This window comes from Musa acuminata, chromosome BXJ1-5, assembly GCF_036884655.1.
Source record: "Musa acuminata AAA Group cultivar baxijiao chromosome BXJ1-5, Cavendish_Baxijiao_AAA, whole genome shotgun sequence".
In the NCBI taxonomy this organism is placed as follows: Eukaryota; Viridiplantae; Streptophyta; class Magnoliopsida; order Zingiberales; family Musaceae; genus Musa; species Musa acuminata.
The window spans coordinates 13,585,857-13,605,909 of record NC_088331.1 but is presented as its reverse complement, the minus strand read 5'-3'; the positions used below and the strand labels follow the sequence as shown (position 1 = coordinate 13,605,909).

Below are 20,053 nucleotides of genomic sequence, written 5' to 3'. Positions count from 1 at the left end.
ATGCAATAGTTATAAAGTGATATATGCCAAAATATAATAAGCAAAAAGATTCTGTATCAAGTCACACGTGCCATCACTCACGTGATTGGCTTGCTGGGCACCTATGACTAGCAGAGCATCTCTGGCACCGTAGTGGGAGGTCGCTCCGCGAGGGACCAGAGGAATCTGGAAGGTCCCAGGCCTATCACAAACGCCTGCACTAACAGAGAGGGGTGAGTGTCCGGCAAACCCTGGATTTGCGTGGCAAAGCGATCCAAAAAATGTGAGAGGGGCTCGCCCTCCCTTTGTTTGAGTCTGAGGAGCAATGCCGCGGAGGGCTTTGGCCGTGCATAGGCTACGAAGTGGAGCTCGAAGTCATCGGTGAGCTGATCGAAGGAAGTGATGGTCCCGGTCTTCAGGCTGCTGTACCACGCGCGGGCTGGCCCCCTTAAAGTCGTCGGAAACGCCCTGCACATCAAGGCGTCAGAAGTCCCATATAGCGCCATCTGAGCGCGAAAAGCGGCCACGTGGTCCGCTGGGTCAGTGGCGCCGTCATAGGCCTCTAGCGAAGGGAGCCGGAAGTGTAGTGGGATCGCTTGATCTTGTATTTCGGGCGCGAACGGGGACCCTTGGTGTCTGTCTGCCCCGAGCTCTCCCTTTGACCCGCGAACCTCCTGGTGTACTTCGTCGAGTCGTTGACTAACAAGGCGCAACTGGGCTCGCAGGGCGTTCGTCGAGTCCGCAGATGGTGCCTCAGGCTCTGGGAGACTCGCCGTATCTTCCGCCTCTCGGTTCCCGGGCTGGGCTATTCGGTTCCGAGGCGAAGTGGGGAGCTCGGAAAGTGGTGCATGAGTCCGGGTGGGGGCCCCCTGCTGTTGCAGAGGCTGGGACATATATGGGGGCGTCGGTTGGGAGACGAGCGGGATGATAGTTTGCACCACGCCCATCAAAGCTCGAAACTTGATGAGCGAGGTCGTGAAAGGCCTCGGGCGATACTAGCGACGGGCCGGCGGGGGCACCGTCAGGTGGCGATAAACCCGGGTCGTTGAACAACCGCCAGTAGCGTTCTGACGTTGCAGCGGGGCGTTCGTCTCGGGATTCATCACACGGGGGATTTTCTCCCGGGGTGCTCATCGTGGGCAATCCACCAGTCGTGAGTTCGTCAGAGTGGATTTGCTTATCGCTCGACATTCGGATAGGCTCTCCTTCTAGCGCCAATTTGTTAGTGTAAACAACTTTATGCCATGGCCTTGGGGCCGACGCGGCTTGGTTGGGGGTCCGAATGACGGGGATCTCGCGCAGCGTCCCTCGAGATCTCTTAGTGGTCGATTACGGCGGTCCGGTCGGGATGTCGCGTCGGGAGGGAAGCTTTCACCGCGGCACCGGGAAGAGGCGACCCCGTTCTCGCACATGCACACAGGTCGGGTCGGAAGCTCGGCCCGACCCCTTCGACGATCAAGTCAGTGGATGCGGAGGGAATTTGTTGTATCAAGAGGTCCCCCATTCATTTAGAACTTTGGGGTATTTATAGGTAAGTTTAGTGTTACCTAATGTGCCTGCCTGCAGGAGCAGGACCGTACCTCTAATGGCGTCTGACATTACCGTTGGCGTTGCGTGTGTTAGGATCAAGAGCACTAAGAGGGGGGGGGGGGTGAATTAGTGCAGCGGAAAACTTTCTGCGATTAAAATGAAACTACATTCGAACGATAAAAATGATTTCTATGAGAAAGCCGATTCTAAGCAAGATGATGTTAAAGTCAATCTATGAAGGCAGTTTGCAACTATGATGAAAACCAGAATATAGGCGCAAACTGAAATACGACGTTCATACGAAGAAACTGATTTACGTCTAAATGTTGATTCGTAAATCACTTGATTAGGCAAGATGCAGTTTAAGCAAGAGTATAAAGGCAGTTTGCAGTTATGGTAAAGCTCAAAACGTAAACGCAATTTGAAATATGATGATCGTACGAAAAAGCATATTTACATCTAAACACTGATTCGGAAAGTGAAAGGCTTGAAACCCGATCATATATGCGCAGAAAGTAGTAAGCTTCAGAGGAGGTTTGCAGTAAAGATAATATGCTCAAAGTAAATGCAAACCGAGATTCAGAGTGGTTCGGTCAATCTTGACCTACTCCACTTTTGGCTTCCTCCACCGACGAGGTCACTAACGTCAACTAGAGGCATTCCTTCAATAGGCGAAGGCCAAGCACCCTTTTATAGTTTCACTCCTTTTGACGGGCTTAGGAGACAACCCTTACAGAAATTTTCTCTCCTCTCTTTACAACTCAGAACTTGGAAGAATAGAGGGAGAAGAACTTTTGGCCTTTACAACAATTTTGAGCTCTAAGAATCACAGAAAAGGATCAAGATTTTAGTGTTTAATTGCTGCCTTTCAGTGCTGAATGGGTGGGGTATTTATAGGCCCCAACCCAGTTTAAATTTGGAGCTCACAACTGTCAATTCCCGGAATTCTGGGATCAGGCGGTTGCACCTCCTGACTGGAGCGGTTGCACCGCCTGGCAGAGCTCGAAGACTGAGCTCAAGCGGTGCCACCTCCTGTCAGGGGAGGTTGCACCGCCCAGTCTCGCTCGGAGACTGAGCCCCAGGCGGTGCCACCGCCTGGCTGGGGCGGTTGCACCTCCCAGTCTCGCTTGGAGACTGAGCCCAGGCGGTGCAACCTCCTGCCTTGGGCGGTTTAACCGCTTGGTAGAAATCAGTGTCCGAATGGGTTGATCCATTCGGCCCGATTTGGGTTTTTCAGGGGCCCAATTGCCCCAAGATTAAGTTAATGGGATCACCTCCCATTTTTAACTTAATCAATGTGCTAACTATGATTTTTCCTAAGACATTTACTGCAACTTGCTCCGGTGCGTCAATTGCTTCTTCCGGCGAGCTTCCGGCGAACTTCCGTCGATCAACCGATGAACCCTCGGTGATGCTCCTACGAACTTCCGGCAAACTCCTGGACTTGCGATGATCCACTTGGCGAGTTCCGACGAGCTTCTTTGGCAAGCTCATGGACTTCTCGGATTTGGTCCCGTAGAACCTTCGACGACTGCCCGAACTTCCGTCGAACTCTCGAACTCCCAACGTGATCATTGTTTTAACTCTGGCGCAACTCCTGCTGCATATCTTATTTTCTTCGTAGTTAATCCTGCATAATTATCTCAACACACTGATTAGTCAAACAATTATCAATTGACTTCATCATCAAAATCCGAGATTCAATAATCTCCCCCTTTTTGATAATGACAATCAATTGATAATGGAGTTAACCTTAACTCCCCCTGTCTATATGCCATACTTGAGATCAGTCATTCTCGAATTCAAGACCTAAGAATTCAAGAGATATATTGATAAGTTAAATCATTTGAACTTATCAATACTCCCATCATGATTCCCATCATGATGTATCTCTCTAAAGATGATGTCAAGGCTTGACATTCATTTTCAAATTTTACATAACAATTTTGAATGATGGTAATTGTAGTAATTCATCATATTGTAAGATATCAACATGTAAAGCTGTGAAGTAAGATTTTGATATCATTACATGATGTACACATTTCAAATATTTTAGCAAGTGTTGCATTTCTTCACATGGTAAGATATCAACTCAAGGCATAATGCAAATTAATGCATGGTATCTGATTATATATCTCTTGGTGATGCAAGCATGGCATAATCATAGCATCAGTGTTTATAGCATCAATTCATATATTTCTCCCCCTTTGTCATCAACAAAAAGCATGGTAGTTGTGATACCAGGAGAACAAATAAGTAAATTATCAAGCATATAAAGAAGGGCATAATACGTAGATTGCTTTGAATACTTCTTCCTTTTTTTTTTGTTATAATCCTTTGTGCATGAAGGAGGAAATCCATTTGTGATTCCAGCTATTTGTGAGTTTACTTTGAGTCAAGATATGTGTTTGTAACAGCTTTTTGCAAGTAAAAATACTATCATCCATATTTCAAGATGGAATTCATAAGTAGGAATCATTTCATCAAATTCATTTCATAAAAAAAATATTTTTCATAGGAGTGTATGAGAAAATTCGATTTTTAGTGTTCCAATTGCTAAGCGAATCCGAAAAGTGAAATGAACTCTTTCATGCATTCGGACAAGATTATGCTACAGATTTTCAAATACAATCATGAAGACAAAATATTTCAACACATGTTATGTAATGGCAATCAAGTGATTTGATCATTCAATAAAGTCCGAAAAATAATTTTAACTAGTTTATCTATTCGGACACATCAACATTCCTAATTCTCTTCTTGTGAAATCAAATTGTTCTTCACTTAGAGGTTTTGTAAAAATGTCAGCTAGTTGATGTTTAGTGTTAATATCATGGCAATGACTTATCAACTGCATTGGTATATCACTTTTTCATACTATATTTATCATGGAAATCAAGGCACAAGGTTTTCAAAACATTTAGGTTCAATGTAAAATCCGAGATAAACAACGATAGATGTTTACAACTCTGCATATGCTCAAAATATATCAGGTAATCATATCAAGGATCAAGGCAAAGCTCATCATGGCGAGTAACATAAGGAGTTTACAATAACAACAGATGATTGTGTTCATACAAGCTCATTCATGAGGTGGAAAATTAAAGTGCCTAAACAAAGAGTCAAATTGTCGATGAATTTGCTGCAGCTCAGATAGGATTTGATCTTGTCGATGTTCAAGCCGTTCTTGTCTTTGTTCGAATCGATCCATCTGAATCCCAATATCTTCGACAAATAATGTATGAGTTTGCTCAAATGGATGTGTTTCCTCAAAGGGACAGATCGGAGGAGATTGGGTACCCCTAAAGACTGGTTTTTTCGGTTCTGGTTCAAGTTGAGGGGGATCGGTTCTTCTTGGCATTCTAACCCAGTTATCGTTTCTATAAAAACATCTTAATCGGTGAAGTAGATTTTTATTTATTATGCTAAATCTATCTACTTTTATTACTTCTTCTTCCGGTGGTATTAGAATATCGTAGGCTTTCATTATTCTAGTGATTATACCACCATATGGGAGCATCATGTCTTTCTTAGATAGTTCTAACATGTTTTGTTGGATAAGATAACCAAGACAGATGTCATGTCCTTTAATGATCAAATATATAGTTCCTAATTCTAATTGGCTTACTTCATCATGATGGTATTGTTTAGGGAGAATGATGCTAGTTAGGATATGATGAAGTACCTTAGTGTTTAGAGGCAGTAGATGTTCACAACTTTTAGGAACAAATGCTAAGTTGGGATTGGCAAAAATTATTCCTAAGGCTTCAACATATGTTGTTCCAACAGTTTCATCATCCCATGATCCTCTAAAGTAAAGTCCTCTACTTTTCATGGGAATGCTTATTATGTCGCAAATGAATTTATCCGTAATTGAGATGTGTTGTCCTAAAAGATAGGTAGACATTCTTTCTTCTTCATCTATTGGTATGTTGTTGTAAAACAATCTAACAAGTCTTGGATAGATGGGTTCATTAATTTGTAAAATAGGAAGTAGATCTTTGCAAACCATTGGATTGTCTCTAAGTCTCTTAGTTCATTTAAATCTACATATTTTCCCTTATTGACACTCCTAAGTTCAAAAGAGGAAAATTTTTCAGCATGGTATTTTGAATCGAAAAGGGTGAGATCAAAATCTTCTACTAATCTCCTCTTTCCTTTGTCCCTTGAGGATCTTCTAGATCCCATAACTACTGCTGTTTAGAAGAATAGTGATGAGCAAGAGTAAATGAATCAAAAAATAGAGTTTAAGGGCTTCTTAGAGAATACCTTAGTGAGATCTTCAAGAGAGGGAAGGATTGTTGATGTTTTGCTCCGAAATGAGGGGTATTTGGGATGCTATGAGGGGAGAAATGGGGATGGAGGAGGCTTGGAAGAGTAGAGAGGGGAAGGGAGTGAGTTGGGGTCGGTTTCACCGCCGGCCCTAGCTTGGGTTAAAAAGGGCAGAGTTGCGGGCGGTTGCACCTCTGACTGGAGCGGTGCAACCGCTTGCAACACGTGACAGCTGGAGGTGCTACCTCCAGCTGGGGCAGTGCCACCGCCTGCAGGTGGTGAGCACTTGTTCTGATCGCAGTGTAATCTGATTTGAGAGTTTTTGTCTTAAGAAGAATTTTCATTCAGAGCAATCAACTTTACTTACGTAATTACGTAAGAGTTTTCATTTTAAGACAAGAACTTTTGCACGATCAAGATAGATCTTTTAACGTGCATACTCTCAATGTCGTACACATGTTTGTGACAGTTTGTTCAAGTTGGTAAGCCTTGCAAGTTCATGACAGACTTAGTCAGTTCATGATACAGAGTTGGATTCGAAAGTTATGAACGGATGAAGTTGATGGGTTTGAAAATCCAGAGGATATGTGAATTGAGAATCATACGTTTCTAATTCTGAAAAGTCAAATAGGATTGTATCTAAATCGCATTTGTGATTTTAAATTTATAATCTCCATCTGTTATTTAGGCTAGAGAGCATTGTGAGTTCCTTTTTAGATCTTGGGTCATAAATATCGAGAATCCAAGGAGCAGAATATTATTTCTTGCTCCAGCTTTTTTTTTTTATTATATTTTTACAGGAAATGATGATTTTTAGGTACCCATTTGCTTTTGGGTGCCTCACAAATATATCTACATTGTCTATCATGTTGCATAGAATTTATCATGGTTCCTTTAGGAACCCAAATCAATTTGTTTGGACTAATTTTCTTGAATGGACAATAATACGTCTTGTGTCCAAATTTGCAACAAAAGTTGCATTTGTTTTGGTGTCGAACATGTAAGATGGGGCCTTTTACGAAGGTGGTTGGATTTTGGTGAGGACTTCTCACAAATCCAATTCCACTTCTTTTAGGAACGTGACCCTTGTTTGCAAGGATCATGTTCAATGACTTGCTACCAACCTCGAATTTCTTCAAGGTGTCCTTAAGTAGCAAGTTTTCCTTTTGGAGAGTTTCTAGATCATGGTATTTGATGCATGAACTTAAACTATCATGATATTCAGTTTTTAACTTATCAAAATTACAAGTAAGACTATCATGCTCCTTTTTTAGCAATTTATATTTTCTATTAATAATCTTGCATTCATCAAATAAGTCATGGAAGACATTTAATAATTCATCAAATGATAAATCTGCATCTATTAAATTTGTTACCGCATTTCCGATGGCCATTAAGGCGTAGTGAGCAACTTGCTCGGTGTTGGACTCCTCTTCTTCGGATGCGCTCGAGTCATCCCACGTTGCTTTGAGCGCCTTCTTCTTTGATGTTCTCTTTTTGGCTTGGGGACAATCACTCTTGTAGTGTCCCGGCTTTTTCCATTCATAGCAAATAACTTGGTCTTTCTTGGGTTCAAGTTTATTTTTTGCGTCATTCTTAAACTTGTTTCTTTTAATGAATTTTTTAAATTTTCTTGTTAGAAGTGCCAAGTCATCATCACAGTCCTCATCACTTGAGTTTTCTCTCAAGTGGCCTTCTGAAGTTTTAAGTGTCATATCCTTCCTGTTCTTTGGAAGGATGTCTTCTTGCTCTTCATGAGCTTTACAAGTCATATTGTAGGTCATTAATGACCCGATTAGTTCTTCAAGAGGGAAGTTGCTTAGATCTTTTGCCTCTTGAATAGCAATAACTTTAGGATCCCAATTCTTAGGAAGGGATCTTAGAATCTTATTTACGAGCTCAAAATCCGAGAAACATTTTCCGAGTCCTTTTAGACCGTTGACGACATTCGTGAAACGGGTAAACATGTCGCCAATGGTTTCACTCGGTTTCATCCGGAAAAGTTTGAAAGAATGTAACATAAGATTGATTTTTGACTCTTTCACTCTACTTGTGCCTTCGTGAGTCACTTCGAGTGTGTGCCAAATATCAAATGCGGTTTCACAAGTTGAAACACGATTAAACTCATTTTTATCAAGTGCACAAAATAAGGCATTCATAGCCTTTGCATTAAGAGCGAAAGCCTTATTCTCCAATTCATTCCAGTCGATCATTGGAAGAGAAGACTTCGAAAATCTGTTTTCGACAAGATTCCAAAGTTCAAAATCCATAGAAATAAGAAAGATCCTCATTCGGGTCTTCCAATAGGTGTAGTCCGTCCCACTGAACATGGGTGGACGTGTAATAGAATGGCCCTCTTGGTTTCCGGCGTATGCCATCTCTCTTAGGTTTTAATCCGTTAGAGAGTGAACCCCGCTCTGATACCAATTGTTAGGATCAAGAGCACTAAGAGGGGGGGTGAATTAGTGCAGTGGAAAACTTTCTGTGATTAAAACGAAACTGCGTTCGAACGATAAAAATGATTTCTGTGAGAAAGCCGATTCTAAGCAAGATAATGTTAAAGTCAATCTATGAAGGCAGTTTGCAGCTATGATGAAAACCAGAATATAGGTGCAAACTAAAATACGACGTTCGTACTAAGAAACTGATTTACGTCTAAATGCTGATTCGTAAATCACTTGATTAGGTAAGATGCAGTTTAAGGAAGAGTATAAAGGCAGTTTGCAGTTATGGTAGAGCTCAAAATGTAAACGCAATCTGAAATATGATGATCGTACGAAAAAGCAGATTTACGTCTAAACGCTGATTCGAAAAGTGAAAGGCTTGAAACCCGATCGTATATGCGCAGAAAGCAGTAAGCTTCAGAGGAGGTTTGCAGTAAAGATAATATGCTCAAAGTAAATGCAAACCGAGATTTAGAGTGGTTCGGTCAATCTTGACCTACTCCACTTTTGGCTTCCTCCACCGACGAGGTCACCGACGTTAACTAGAGGCCTTCCTTCAATAGGCGAAGGCCAACCACCCTTTTACAGTTTCACTCCTTTTGACGGGCTTAGGAGACAACCCTTACAAAAATTTTCTCTCCTCTCTTTACAACTCAGAACTTGGAAGAACAGAGGGAGAAGAACTTTTGGCCTTTACAACAATTTTGAGCTCTAAGAATCACAGAAAAGGATCAAGATTTCGGTGTTAAATTGCTGCCTTTTAGTGCTGAATGGGTGGGGTATTTATAGGCCCCAACCCAGTTCAAATTTGGAGCTCAAAACTGTCAATTCTCGGAATTCCAGGATCAGGCGGTTGCACCTCCTGACTGGAGCAATTGCATCGCCTGGCAGAGCTCGAAGACTGAGCCTCTGGGCGGTGCTACCTCCTATCATGGGCGGTTGCACCTCCTGATAGAGCTCGAAGACCGAGCTCAGGCGGTTGCACCTCTTGATTGAGGCGGTTGCACCGCCTGGTAGAGCTCGAAGACTGAGCTCAAGCGGTGCCACCTCCTGTCAGGGGAGGTTGCACCGCCCAGTCTCGCTCGGAGACTGAGCCCCAGGCGGTGCCACCGCCTGGCTGGGGCGGTTGCACCTCCCAGTCTCGCTCGGAGACTGAGCCCAGGCGGTGCAACCTCTTGCCTTGGGCGGTTCAACCGCCTGGCAGAAATCAGGGTCCGAATGGGTTGATCCATTCGGCCCGATTTGGGTTTTTCAGGGGCTCAATTGCCCCAAGATTAAGTTAATGGGATCACCTCCCATTTCTAACTTAATCAATGTGCTAACTACGATTTTTCCTAAGACATTTACTGTAACTTGCTCCGGTGCGTCAATCGCTTCTTCCGGCGAGCTTCCGGCGAACTTCCGTCGATCATCCGATGAACCCTCGGTGATGCTCCTGCGGACTTCCGGCAAACTCCTGGACTTGCGACGATTCACTTGGCGAGTTTCGACGAGCTTCTTTAGCAAGCTTATGGACTTCTCAGATTTGTTCCCGCAGAACCTCCGACGACTGTCCGAACTTCCGTCGAACTCTCGAACTCCCAACGTGATCATTGTCTTGACTCCGGCGCAACTCCTGTTGCATGTCTCACTTTCATCGTAGTTAATCCTGCACACTTATCTCAACATATAGATTAGATAACAAATGACAATTGACTTCATCATCAAAATCCGAGATTCAACAGCGTGGAGAACCGAACTGCCGCAGGGTATGGGCGAGCATCGGTCGTCATCCTCCTCTGCCTTAGCCAAGCGCACGGGGTCAGGCAACGATGAAGTCGTTGTCTGAGAACGGGTGACGTCGACGCACATCGCGTCGGCATTATTGCCCTCCTCCTTGGGCAGAGTATCGCCCAGGCGTGACTGACGTCGTGGCACGTCATGTAGCTATTATTACCCTCATCAACTTTCATGTATTTGTTTCCATTTTATGATTCTGAAGTCACCGTCATGCCAGTTTATATGCATATCTCATATATGATTTTCTTATATTCTCAAGTTGAATATTCTTAAATACTCTAAATTCAAATATAAATGATGAGGTGTTTATGTTGAAGTTTATTCTGTATTCAATTGTGATTTTACTCCACCATCCATCCATCCTTTCGCCAACCTTAATCTAATGACTTTTATTTGTTTGTCCAGTCATGCCATTTTGTGATATCTGTTGGGCTGATGGCCCATATTCAGCCCATGTGGGCTTTATCAGCCCACAGCCCACACCCTCTCTTAACCTAACCCTAATTAAGATTAGGGGGGTGTGGTGGCTGCGTTTTAGAGGCAGATTAAAGCTATAAAAAGGCAGCAACGAGGCAGATCTTTGGTGCCACGGGATTCCAAAGGGAAGAAGGAGATCAAGGCAGAAAAGGAAGAGAAAGAAAGGGAAGAAGACAAGGACAACGCAGAGAGACTGTTCACAATCATCTAGCAGTGTTCTCATCTCAGGTTAGATCAAATCTACAGTAGACTCTTGCTGTGATTACTTGGGGAGGTTTTAGATATTGTGGGCAGTGGCGTGATCCTTGTATCCCAGTTATTCTCTTGTGGTTGTTGCTAGGGTTTTGGGCAAGAGATTGAGATTTGTATATTCATTATTCTCATAGTGGATTATCTCTAGTTTGCCCCGTGGTTTTTACCCTTCACATTGAAGGGGTTTTCCACGTATATCTTGGTGTTCTGTTTGATTGTGTTTCCATTTTATTCCGCTGCGTATTTTGGTCTTCTAGTATTTGTTCCTATACAAAGGTTATTCCTCTTTTTATCCCCATCAACTGGTATCAGAGCGGGGTTTTGGTGATTTAATTTTTGTATTTGAACATGGAGGCCAGTAATATTTCTCGCATGATTAGTTTAAATGGAAATAATTGGATGATATGGAAACCAAGAATGGAAGATCTCTTGTATTGCAAAGATTTGTATGGACCTTTGCAGGGGGATAGTGCAAAACCTACAACTATGACAGATGATGAGTGGAAGAGGTTAGATCGAAAAACAATTGGGTTTATTAGACAGTGGCTTGATGATAGTGTCTTTCACCATGTTTCTACTGAAATTTCTGCATATTCTCTTTGGAAAAAATTGGAAAGTCTCTATGAGAGAAAAACAGCTGGCAACAAAGCTTTTTTGATCAGAAAACTTGTGAACCTAAAATATAGAGAGGGTGCTTCTATTGCTGAGCATTTGAATGAAATGCAGAGTATTATTAACCAGTTATCCTCTATGAAAATGTCTCTTGATGATGAGTTGCAGGCATTGTTACTTCTCAGTTCATTACCAGAAAGTTGGGAGACACTGGTGGTTTCCCTCAGTAATTCTGCGCCAGATGGTATTGTCACTATGAGTCAAGTAACAAGCAGTTTGTTGAATGAGGAGTTGAGAAGAAAGAGTTCAGCAACATCTCAGAATGATTCACAGTCACTTATCTCAGAGAACAGAGGAAGGTCAAAGTCCAGAAGTAGTTCACGTATGGGTAGGAGCAAGTCAAGATCAAGAAAAGATATTGTTTGCTATAACTGTGGTGAGAAAGGACATTACAAGAACCAATGTAAGCAACCTAAGAAGAACAAGAAAAAGGGAAAAGAAGTGGAGTCTACAGAATCAAAGGATAATACTACAGCTACAGTGCAGGGTGGTGATTATTTGATTTTGTCTCCTTCTGATGATATTTTTTCTTGTGTGTGTCAGGATCTTGAGTGGGTGATTGACACAGGTGCTTCTTATCATGCTACACCTCGGAGGGAGTTTTTTGCTACATACAGGTCTGGAAACTTTGGTGTTGTCAAGATAGGCAACTATGGCACAGCAGACATCATTGGCATGGGTGATATCCATTTAAAGACCAACCTTGGCTGCAAGTTGGTACTTAAGGATGTGAGACATATGGGCAACTATGGCACAGCAGACATCATTGGCATGGGTGATATCCATTTAAAGACCAACCTTGGCTGCAAGTTGGTACTTAAGGATGTGAGACATGTGGTTGACTTGAGGCTGAATTTAATTTCAGTTGGAAGACTAGATGATGAAGACTATGAAAGCAGATTTCACAGAGGGCAATGGAAACTCAGTAAGGGTTCTCTTGTTATAGCTAATGGAAAGAAATGTCATACTTTGTACAGGTTGCAGGCTAAAGCTTATGGTGAGCAGTTAAATGCTACAGAGAAAGACTTCAGTATGGAGTTGTGGCATAGGCGATTGGGACACATGAGCGAGAAGGGGCTGCAAGCGCTTTCCAAGAGAGAGGTATTACCAGATCTCAGAGGTATACATCTGAACCCTTGTATTGATTGTTTAGCTGGTAAACAACATAGAGTTTCATTTGCTAGTGCTGCTTTGTCTAGAAAAATGCATGCCTTAGACCGTGTTTATACAGATGTATGTGGTCCTTTGAGGACAAAAACTCCTGGTGGATCTGTTGATGTTCTTGGTATAAGTGGTGCACTTTATTTTGTCACTTTTATAGATGATTTTTCTAGGAAAGTTTGGGCCTATGCTTTGAAGACCAAAGATCAGGTTATTAATGTCTTTAAAGAGTTTCATGCCAGGGTTGAAAGGGAGACAGAAAGGAAATTGAAATGCATAAGATCAGATAATGGTGGTGAGTATATAGGATTGTTTAATGACTATTGCAGGTCACATGGAATCCAACATGAGATGACAGTTCCTGGTACACCTCAGCATAATGCAATTGCAGAGAGGATGAACCGCACCATCATGGAAAAGATCAGATGTATGCTTTCACAGGCCAAGCTACCCAAAAGGTTTTGGGATGAGGCTTTGAGGACTGCAGTTGATGTGATCAACTTATCACCATGTACAGCCCTAGATGGTGATGTTGCAGAGCATGTATGGTCAGGGAAAGATGTTTCCTACAGGCATTTGAAAGTGTTTGGTTGTCGTGCATTTGCACATGTTCCAGATAATGAGAGGTCCAAGCTGGATGGTAAGTCTAAAGAATGTATTTTTCTTGGTTACTCACATGATCAGTTTGGTTACAGGCTTTGGGATCCAGAAAAGCAGAAGGTGTTCAGGAGCAGAGATGTGATCTTCTTTGAGGATCAAACCTTTGAGGATTTGAAGAAGAAGGCACCAGCCAAGACTTCTGCAGAAGGATTAGCAGATTGTGACCCAGTTACTCCTCCAGTATATCAGGGTGATGGGGGAGATATGCAGGAAGATGGTGTAGAACCTGATATTGATCTACCTGTAGGACATGTTGAGCAAGAAGAAGTAGGAGAGCAAGTTCCCGCAGAACCTCAGTTGAGAAGATCTTCTAGACAACGTCAACCTTCCAGAAGATACTCTACAGATGAGTATGTGATGCTTACTGATGCAGGTGAACCAGAGAGTTACCAGGAAGCAGTTGAGAGTGAGCAGAAAGAGAAGTGGTTAGCTGCTATGCAGGAAGAGATGGATGCTCTTCAGAAGAACCACACTTATGATTTGGTGCTGCTACCAAATGGAATAAAGGCCTTGAAGAACAAGTGGGTTTTTAGGTTGAAGACTCAAGAATATTGTTCTCAACCAAAGTACAAAGCTAGATTGGTTGTGAAAGGCTTTGGTCAAAAGAAAGGTATTGACTTTGAAGAGATATTTTCTCCTGTTGTTAAAATGTCTTCTATTCGTGTTGCTCTTGGTATTGCTGCTAGCCAGGACTTGGAGGTTGAGCAGTTAGATGTGAAGACAGCTTTCCTTCATGGTGATTTGGAGGAGGAAATTTATATGGAGCAACCAGAAGGCTTCAAAGTCAAAGGTAAAGATAATTTTGTCTGCAAGTTGAAGAAGAGCTTGTATGGGCTAAAGCAAGCTCCAAGACAGTGGTACAGAAAGTTTGATTCATTTATGACAGAAAATGGATACAAAAGAACGACTTCAGATCATTGTGTGTACATCAAATGGTTTGGTGAGGATTTTATTATTCTCTTACTTTATGTTGATGACATGCTTATTCTTGGGAAAGATATGTCTAAAATTGACAGGTTGAAGAAGGAAATGAGTGAGTCTTTTGCAATGAAGGACATGGGGCCAGCAAAGCAAATACTAGGCATGCAGATTTCTCGTGACAGGAAAAACAAGAAGATTTGGTTGTCACAGGAGAAATACATCGAGAAGGTATTGGAAAGATTCAGTATGAGCAATGCTAAGCCAGTTGGTTCTCCTCTTGCAGGTCACTTCAAGTTGTGCTCAGAACAGAGTCCGTCAAGTGATGAGGAGAAGGAGAAAATGCAAAAGGTTCCTTATGCTTCAGCAGTTGGAAGTTTAATGTATGCAATGGTATGTACGAGGCCAGACATCGCATATGTAGTGGGTGTTACTAGCAGATTTCTTGCAAATCCAAGCAAAGAGCACTGGGCAGCGGTGAAGTGGATTTTTAGATATCTCAGAGGGAGCTCTAAGGTTTGTTTAAGCTTTGGAGGTGGACCACCTGTGTTGACAGGTTACACAGATGCAGATATGGCCAGAGATATAGATACGAGGAAGTCTACTTCAGGTTATGTACTTACTTTTGCAGGGGGAGCTGTGTCATGGCAATCCAGGTTACAAAGGTGTATTGCTCTCTCCACCACAGAAGCAGAATATATTGCTGCTACAGAGGTATGCAAAGAAATGTTATGGATGAAAGAATTCTTACAAGAATTGGGGCTGAAACAGGAAAATTATGTGGTGCATTGTGACAGCCAGAGTGCCATCCATTTGTGTAAGAACCCAATGTTTCATTCCAAGTCAAAGCATGTAGATGTCAGATACCACTGGATTCGAAATGTATTTGAAGAGAAGCAGTTGCAGCTTCAGAAAATTCATACAGATGACAACGGAGCAGACATGTTGACGAAGACCTTACCAAAAGAAAGACAGGAGATATGCCGACAGTTGGTCGGCATGGCTTCACATTGAGGAGTCATGGGACAGCCTCCCTTATGGGCTGAAGGGGGAGGTTGTTGGGCTGATGGCCCATATTCAGCCCATGTGGGCTTTATCAGCCCACAGCCCACACCCTCTCTTAACCTAACCCTAATTAAGATTAGGGGGGTGTGGTGGCTACGTTTTAGAGGCAGATTAAAGCTATAAAAAGGCAGCAACGAGGCAGATCTTTGGTGCCACGGGATTCCAAAGAGAAGAAGGAGATCAAGGCAGAAAAGGAAGAGAAAGAAAGGGAAGAAGACAAGGACAACGCAGAGAGACTGTTCACAATCATCTAGCAGTGTTCTCATCTCAGGTTAGATCAAATCTACAGTAGACTCTTGCTGTGATTACTTGGGGAGGTTTTAGATATTGTGGGCAGTGACGTGATCCTTGTATCCCAGTTATTCTCTTGTGGTTGTTGCTAGGGTTTTGGGCAAGAGATTGAGATTTGTATATTCATTATTCTCATAGTGGATTATCTCTAGTTTGCCCCGTGGTTTTTACCCTTCACATTGAAGGGGTTTTCCACGTATATCTTGGTGTTCTGTTTGATTGTGTTTCCATTTTATTCCGCTGCGTATTTTGGTCTTCTAGTATTTGTTCCTATACAAAGGTTATTCCTCTTTTTATCCCCATCACTATCTTGCTAGTGCATTTCCAAGAGTTCCGGACCGCTGGTAATTTATAATATGTCGTTTGCATTATTTCCTTCGTCTATCAATATGTGTATGTGTGTTCGGTTTGTTTTTTCATAAAATATTTTCTCTTGCAACCTGATAATGTTAGTGGAGGCTTAGCTTGTATTACGTTGATAAACATCTATTGCATTTCTCTGACATCTAAATAGTATTCCTTGAGGCTTTACTCATATTTTATTGAGAAGCAACTAATACTACTAATCTTCAAGTGTAGATCATGATAGGTAAAGTTTTGTAACTACCTATCTGCCCTTTTGAATGATATGAAAGACCAGGGATCGTCATAGTAAAATGAGTTGAACAATCATATGGTAACAAACCATTTTAAGTTGCAAAGTATAGCTTGGTACATTAGCGACTTTAAAATTATTTCTTTTCCTTCCTGTTTGAGGCAAAGGAATATCCAGAATAGAAAAAAGAATTTACCTATCTATCTCTCAAAATTGTGCATATAAAATAATTTATGGTGATAAAAAAATGTTACAAACTGGATGATATTTATTGCCCTCTCAAGCTACTGTCCTCTCGTGTTACGAATAAATGAGGTAGAAGGAGCAGGGAAAAGGTGACCTTTGAAGTTCTAGTTTTTATATTTGTGTAGAAAAACCATGATTGATATGTTACAGTGGACTTCTTGATTCATTAAAAGTGGACTTCTGTTCGATTTTTTATAAGTGAAAGTTGTATTCCTTTTTGTGATGGAAATTAGACCAGGGATTTCCGGTGACTTTTGTCAGTGCTACTATTGTTTGTGTTCGATATCCTAGTCATCTCAAGATACATTTTACCTTACGTTTCCTATCTTTTGTGGAAGGTATCCTGCTGATATCATCTCAAGAGCAAAATATACAGTCCATTTTGGATTGGCACCATTCCAACCTACGCCGTGGTGCATGTACGAGAAACCCCAGCATCCAATTTTTGTTCTGAATGTAGACAGTGAACATGATTTTTCTTATCATGCTAGTTCTTCTGAAGGCATCCATAAAAAGAGTTTGGATTCACGTTGTATCATACACAAGAAGTCAACAATAACAAAATATTTAAGCAAAGGATGATATCACTAACTTCATAGAAATTTGAAGTTGCTGAACTTAAATTCTTGTCTTCAGACAGTTGTGATTGTGAGCTGTGTGATCCACCAACCATCTGAAGATTAAACTAGTGACAGTTGTGTGGAATTGTGGATACTGTCGATAAGACAAGTTCTAGTCCATTTTATGATCCACATCGTGAGAAATGCAGTAGTTAGAGCCATGAGATGAATATGACCTAGTTTGAGCTTATTGGTTCAATATAGAATCGCAAAGACTTCAGAATGCTGCCTTTTCATTGTTTGCGCATTGCCGCCTAAATTTTTTGTTTTTTATTTTTATTTTTAACTTTTGTCTTAGTGGACAAGGATTATTAGAAGCAGAGGCCATTGGGATCTTCATCTTTCCTTTCCCTCATCACACCACATCACCTTCATTCATGGGATGGTCTGATAAGATTTGATGGCCCTGATGATCTATATCATGTTTTGCAGTGAACTACTGTATCAACAGTGCACTGGGACCTGTACGCAGTCTTCCATTAAATCCACAAGCAGCAATTGAAGATGAGAAAATTTTAAGTGCGTCCCTTTCAAAGTTAGAGTCTGTATGGCTTAAAGGAGATGCAAAATTTTTACTGGGAAACCTCCGGCCATCTGTTGCAGATCTCAGTCTTGCCTGTGAGATTATGCAACTTGAGGTATGTTATTCGATGCAAACTGTACATTAGTATGATACCAGATCTATTAAGTTATGTTCTTGTAGTTCAGTATTGCATCAATAAGGATAAAAAAAAGATGGGTTTGCATGCAATTCATTAGTTTGGTATTATCAACTCTGTAATCAATGTGCTGCCTACGAAACAGAGCAATGAATAGAAATTCAAAGTGCAAAAACCACTACAAATATGGCTTAACCTGATTATTTCTGTTTTCTTTAAACATGACTCAGCCTGACTACGTTCATTTTCGGTGAGTTCTTCTTTCAGTCTTTGCAGTGCAATTCGTGAGCTATTATTTAGATATTTTTTTGATTGATAGATGGAATTTTTTTTTATGAAACTCTATTACCGAAGACAAGTAGGTCATATGTTAAAGTTTTTATAGGATCCAGAATCCAAATTATTAGTGAAGGAATATCTCTGACAAAGATGCAGCAGCAATTTGTGGTCCTCAGCCGACAAAGTCTTTATTAGTTTAGAGAGGGAAGATGAGTCTCAGTTGATGAAGCTTTTTTCACTGCATATTATGCTAGACAAGATAAAGATAATGAATGACCCACCAGAAAAGCATACTAAGTAGGATCAGTAAAGATATTGTTGAGCTATGGACTGAAATCTGATGTGTCGCCATCAAAGAATGAGCAAAGTTGGAAAGCATGCAATTTAGGTGTTTACGTGAGAAATGTGCCCTCGGAATGAGAGTGGATTTTTTGGACTCGCAAGGTAACCAAGAGGACCAATTTCATCTTCGTAAGTTGAAGCATGCTAATTAAATAATCTAACACCTATGTATGAATGGTATCAAGAGAGCAATCTGCTTTCTGGAGCTCGACAGGAGTACAAGTAATAAAGTTAGTGGTATAACAGGAAGCAATAATCTTTGGAGGTGTCAGCAAAATGTTGAGACATCGTACTAAGTTCTGTAGATGTTTAATAGCAGTCCTCTTTATTAATCATCTTGTGCATCCTTTTGCTTCAGGTTGTGGATGAGAAAGATCGTGAGAGAATATTGGGGCCTCACCCGAAGATATTGGAATGGATCGACAATGTAAAGTGTGCTACCAGTCCTCATTTTGAGGAAGTCCATGAGCATCTGCAGGAAGTCAAAGGCAAGAATAGCATTATTGAAGTCAGCCTGAAATCCAACCCGAAACCTTTAATCCGATAGAACAGGTGATCTGATGCAGCAGTTTATGTGTAGTAGCTTGCAGTGATTGTAATGTAGCACTGAAATAATGTGCGCTGTGTGCGTGTTTATTTTGGATCTTTGTGGTGTATTAAGAACAGTTCTTGAAGTTTTCCTATGTATCAAACCTTCTAAATTAATGATTAAAACAACTATTGTATTTGCATCTTCTATTAAAAATATTTATGTGCATGAGATAATAAGAGATCGACTGAGAGGTTGATCGAATATAGCTAAATTTGAAAAACTCAGTTTTTATCTACTAGGTTATGAGAGTTGGAAGTATTTGGTTGAAATTTTATCCAACATATTTGAACATCTAAACATAGGTTTGATGGTGTAATCAAAATTTATCTTTGTCCCTTATCCTTTTTAAAAAATATATGATATGGTAGACTAAACACATATTTTTATTTGGTGCACTCAATTTTATTTGTTGATCTCGAAACATGCACGTCGAGTAACAAAGAAAAAATTGGTAGAAAGATCACTTAGTGTTTCTACGAAGTGTCAAGATGGTCAAAACACGAGTTTTCAGATTGGCGTCAGAGTGATATAAATATAAAATACTATATTGACAGTGATGGATATGTTGGATAGAATATTTGAAAGAGTGCATGACGAAAAAGCGGGTGAGATGTTTTTCCCTCAAAATTGATTCAAAATAATATTATTTCTTATTTTGTATTAATTTACATCAATTTTCACTATTATTCGACACGTTTAACATAAAGTATAACAAAAATTAATGTAAACACAACATTAAATATGAAAATATTTGTGTAGTGAGTTCATCTTGATAATAGAAAATAAAATTAATAATAATGATAATAATAATCATAACCATTTCTTTTAGAAATGGTTGGTTTCGCAGTGATGCCCAAACGCCTTTGGTCAAACACATGAACAGTTAAGAAGCCCAAAGAGAGTCAAACATCAATCCACATTGTATGTACTGTAGTGCTTTAAATGAAGCATTTAATCAGAAGCAGCTTCTTTAAGTTCCGCACATCATTCAGATCAAACGTCCATATCATTCATCGCCTTGGGAGTCAAAAATGTCACAAACAAAAGCATAGCGTGACATATGGTGATGATTTTAAAAGCAATAATTAATTACGACATAAATCCAAAACGAAATATCTACTCGCTGGCTCGAAGAGAGAGAGAGACTTGTTACCTATAAATGTTGTGCCGTGAGACACGAGTGAGGGTCGGTAGGTGCGACGACGCTTTCGTTGCTGCGT

General features: G+C 41.0%; 1 protein-coding gene across 1 annotated transcript; it reads left to right on the top strand.

Moving 5' to 3' along the window:
• The first annotated feature begins 1,261 nt into the window (after positions 1-1,261).
• On the top strand, positions 1,262-18,968 carry LOC135673902 (glutathione S-transferase T1-like). The gene is made up of 5 exons (XM_065183302.1): positions 1,262-1,438; positions 15,781-15,844; positions 16,680-16,760; positions 17,394-17,599; positions 18,600-18,968. The coding sequence occupies exons 1-5, from the start codon at positions 1,262-1,264 to the stop codon at positions 18,786-18,788; spliced, it is 717 nt and encodes a 238-aa protein (XP_065039374.1). The 3' UTR covers positions 18,789-18,968.
• The last annotated feature ends 1,085 nt before the right edge of the window (positions 18,969-20,053 follow it).

Excerpts from the sequence above, each read along its gene's own strand:
- LOC135673902 (XM_065183302.1), top strand. The coding sequence starts at position 1,262 with ATGACGGGGATCTCGCGCAGCGTCCCTCGAGATCTCTTAGTGGTCGAT. Across the intron at positions 1,439-15,780 it reads CCGACCCCTTCGACGATCAA|GTTATTCCTCTTTTTATCCC; the intron begins GTCAGTGGATGC and ends TCCTATACAAAG. Across the intron at positions 16,761-17,393 it reads CAACCTACGCCGTGGTGCAT|TGAACTACTGTATCAACAGT; the intron begins GTACGAGAAACC and ends CATGTTTTGCAG.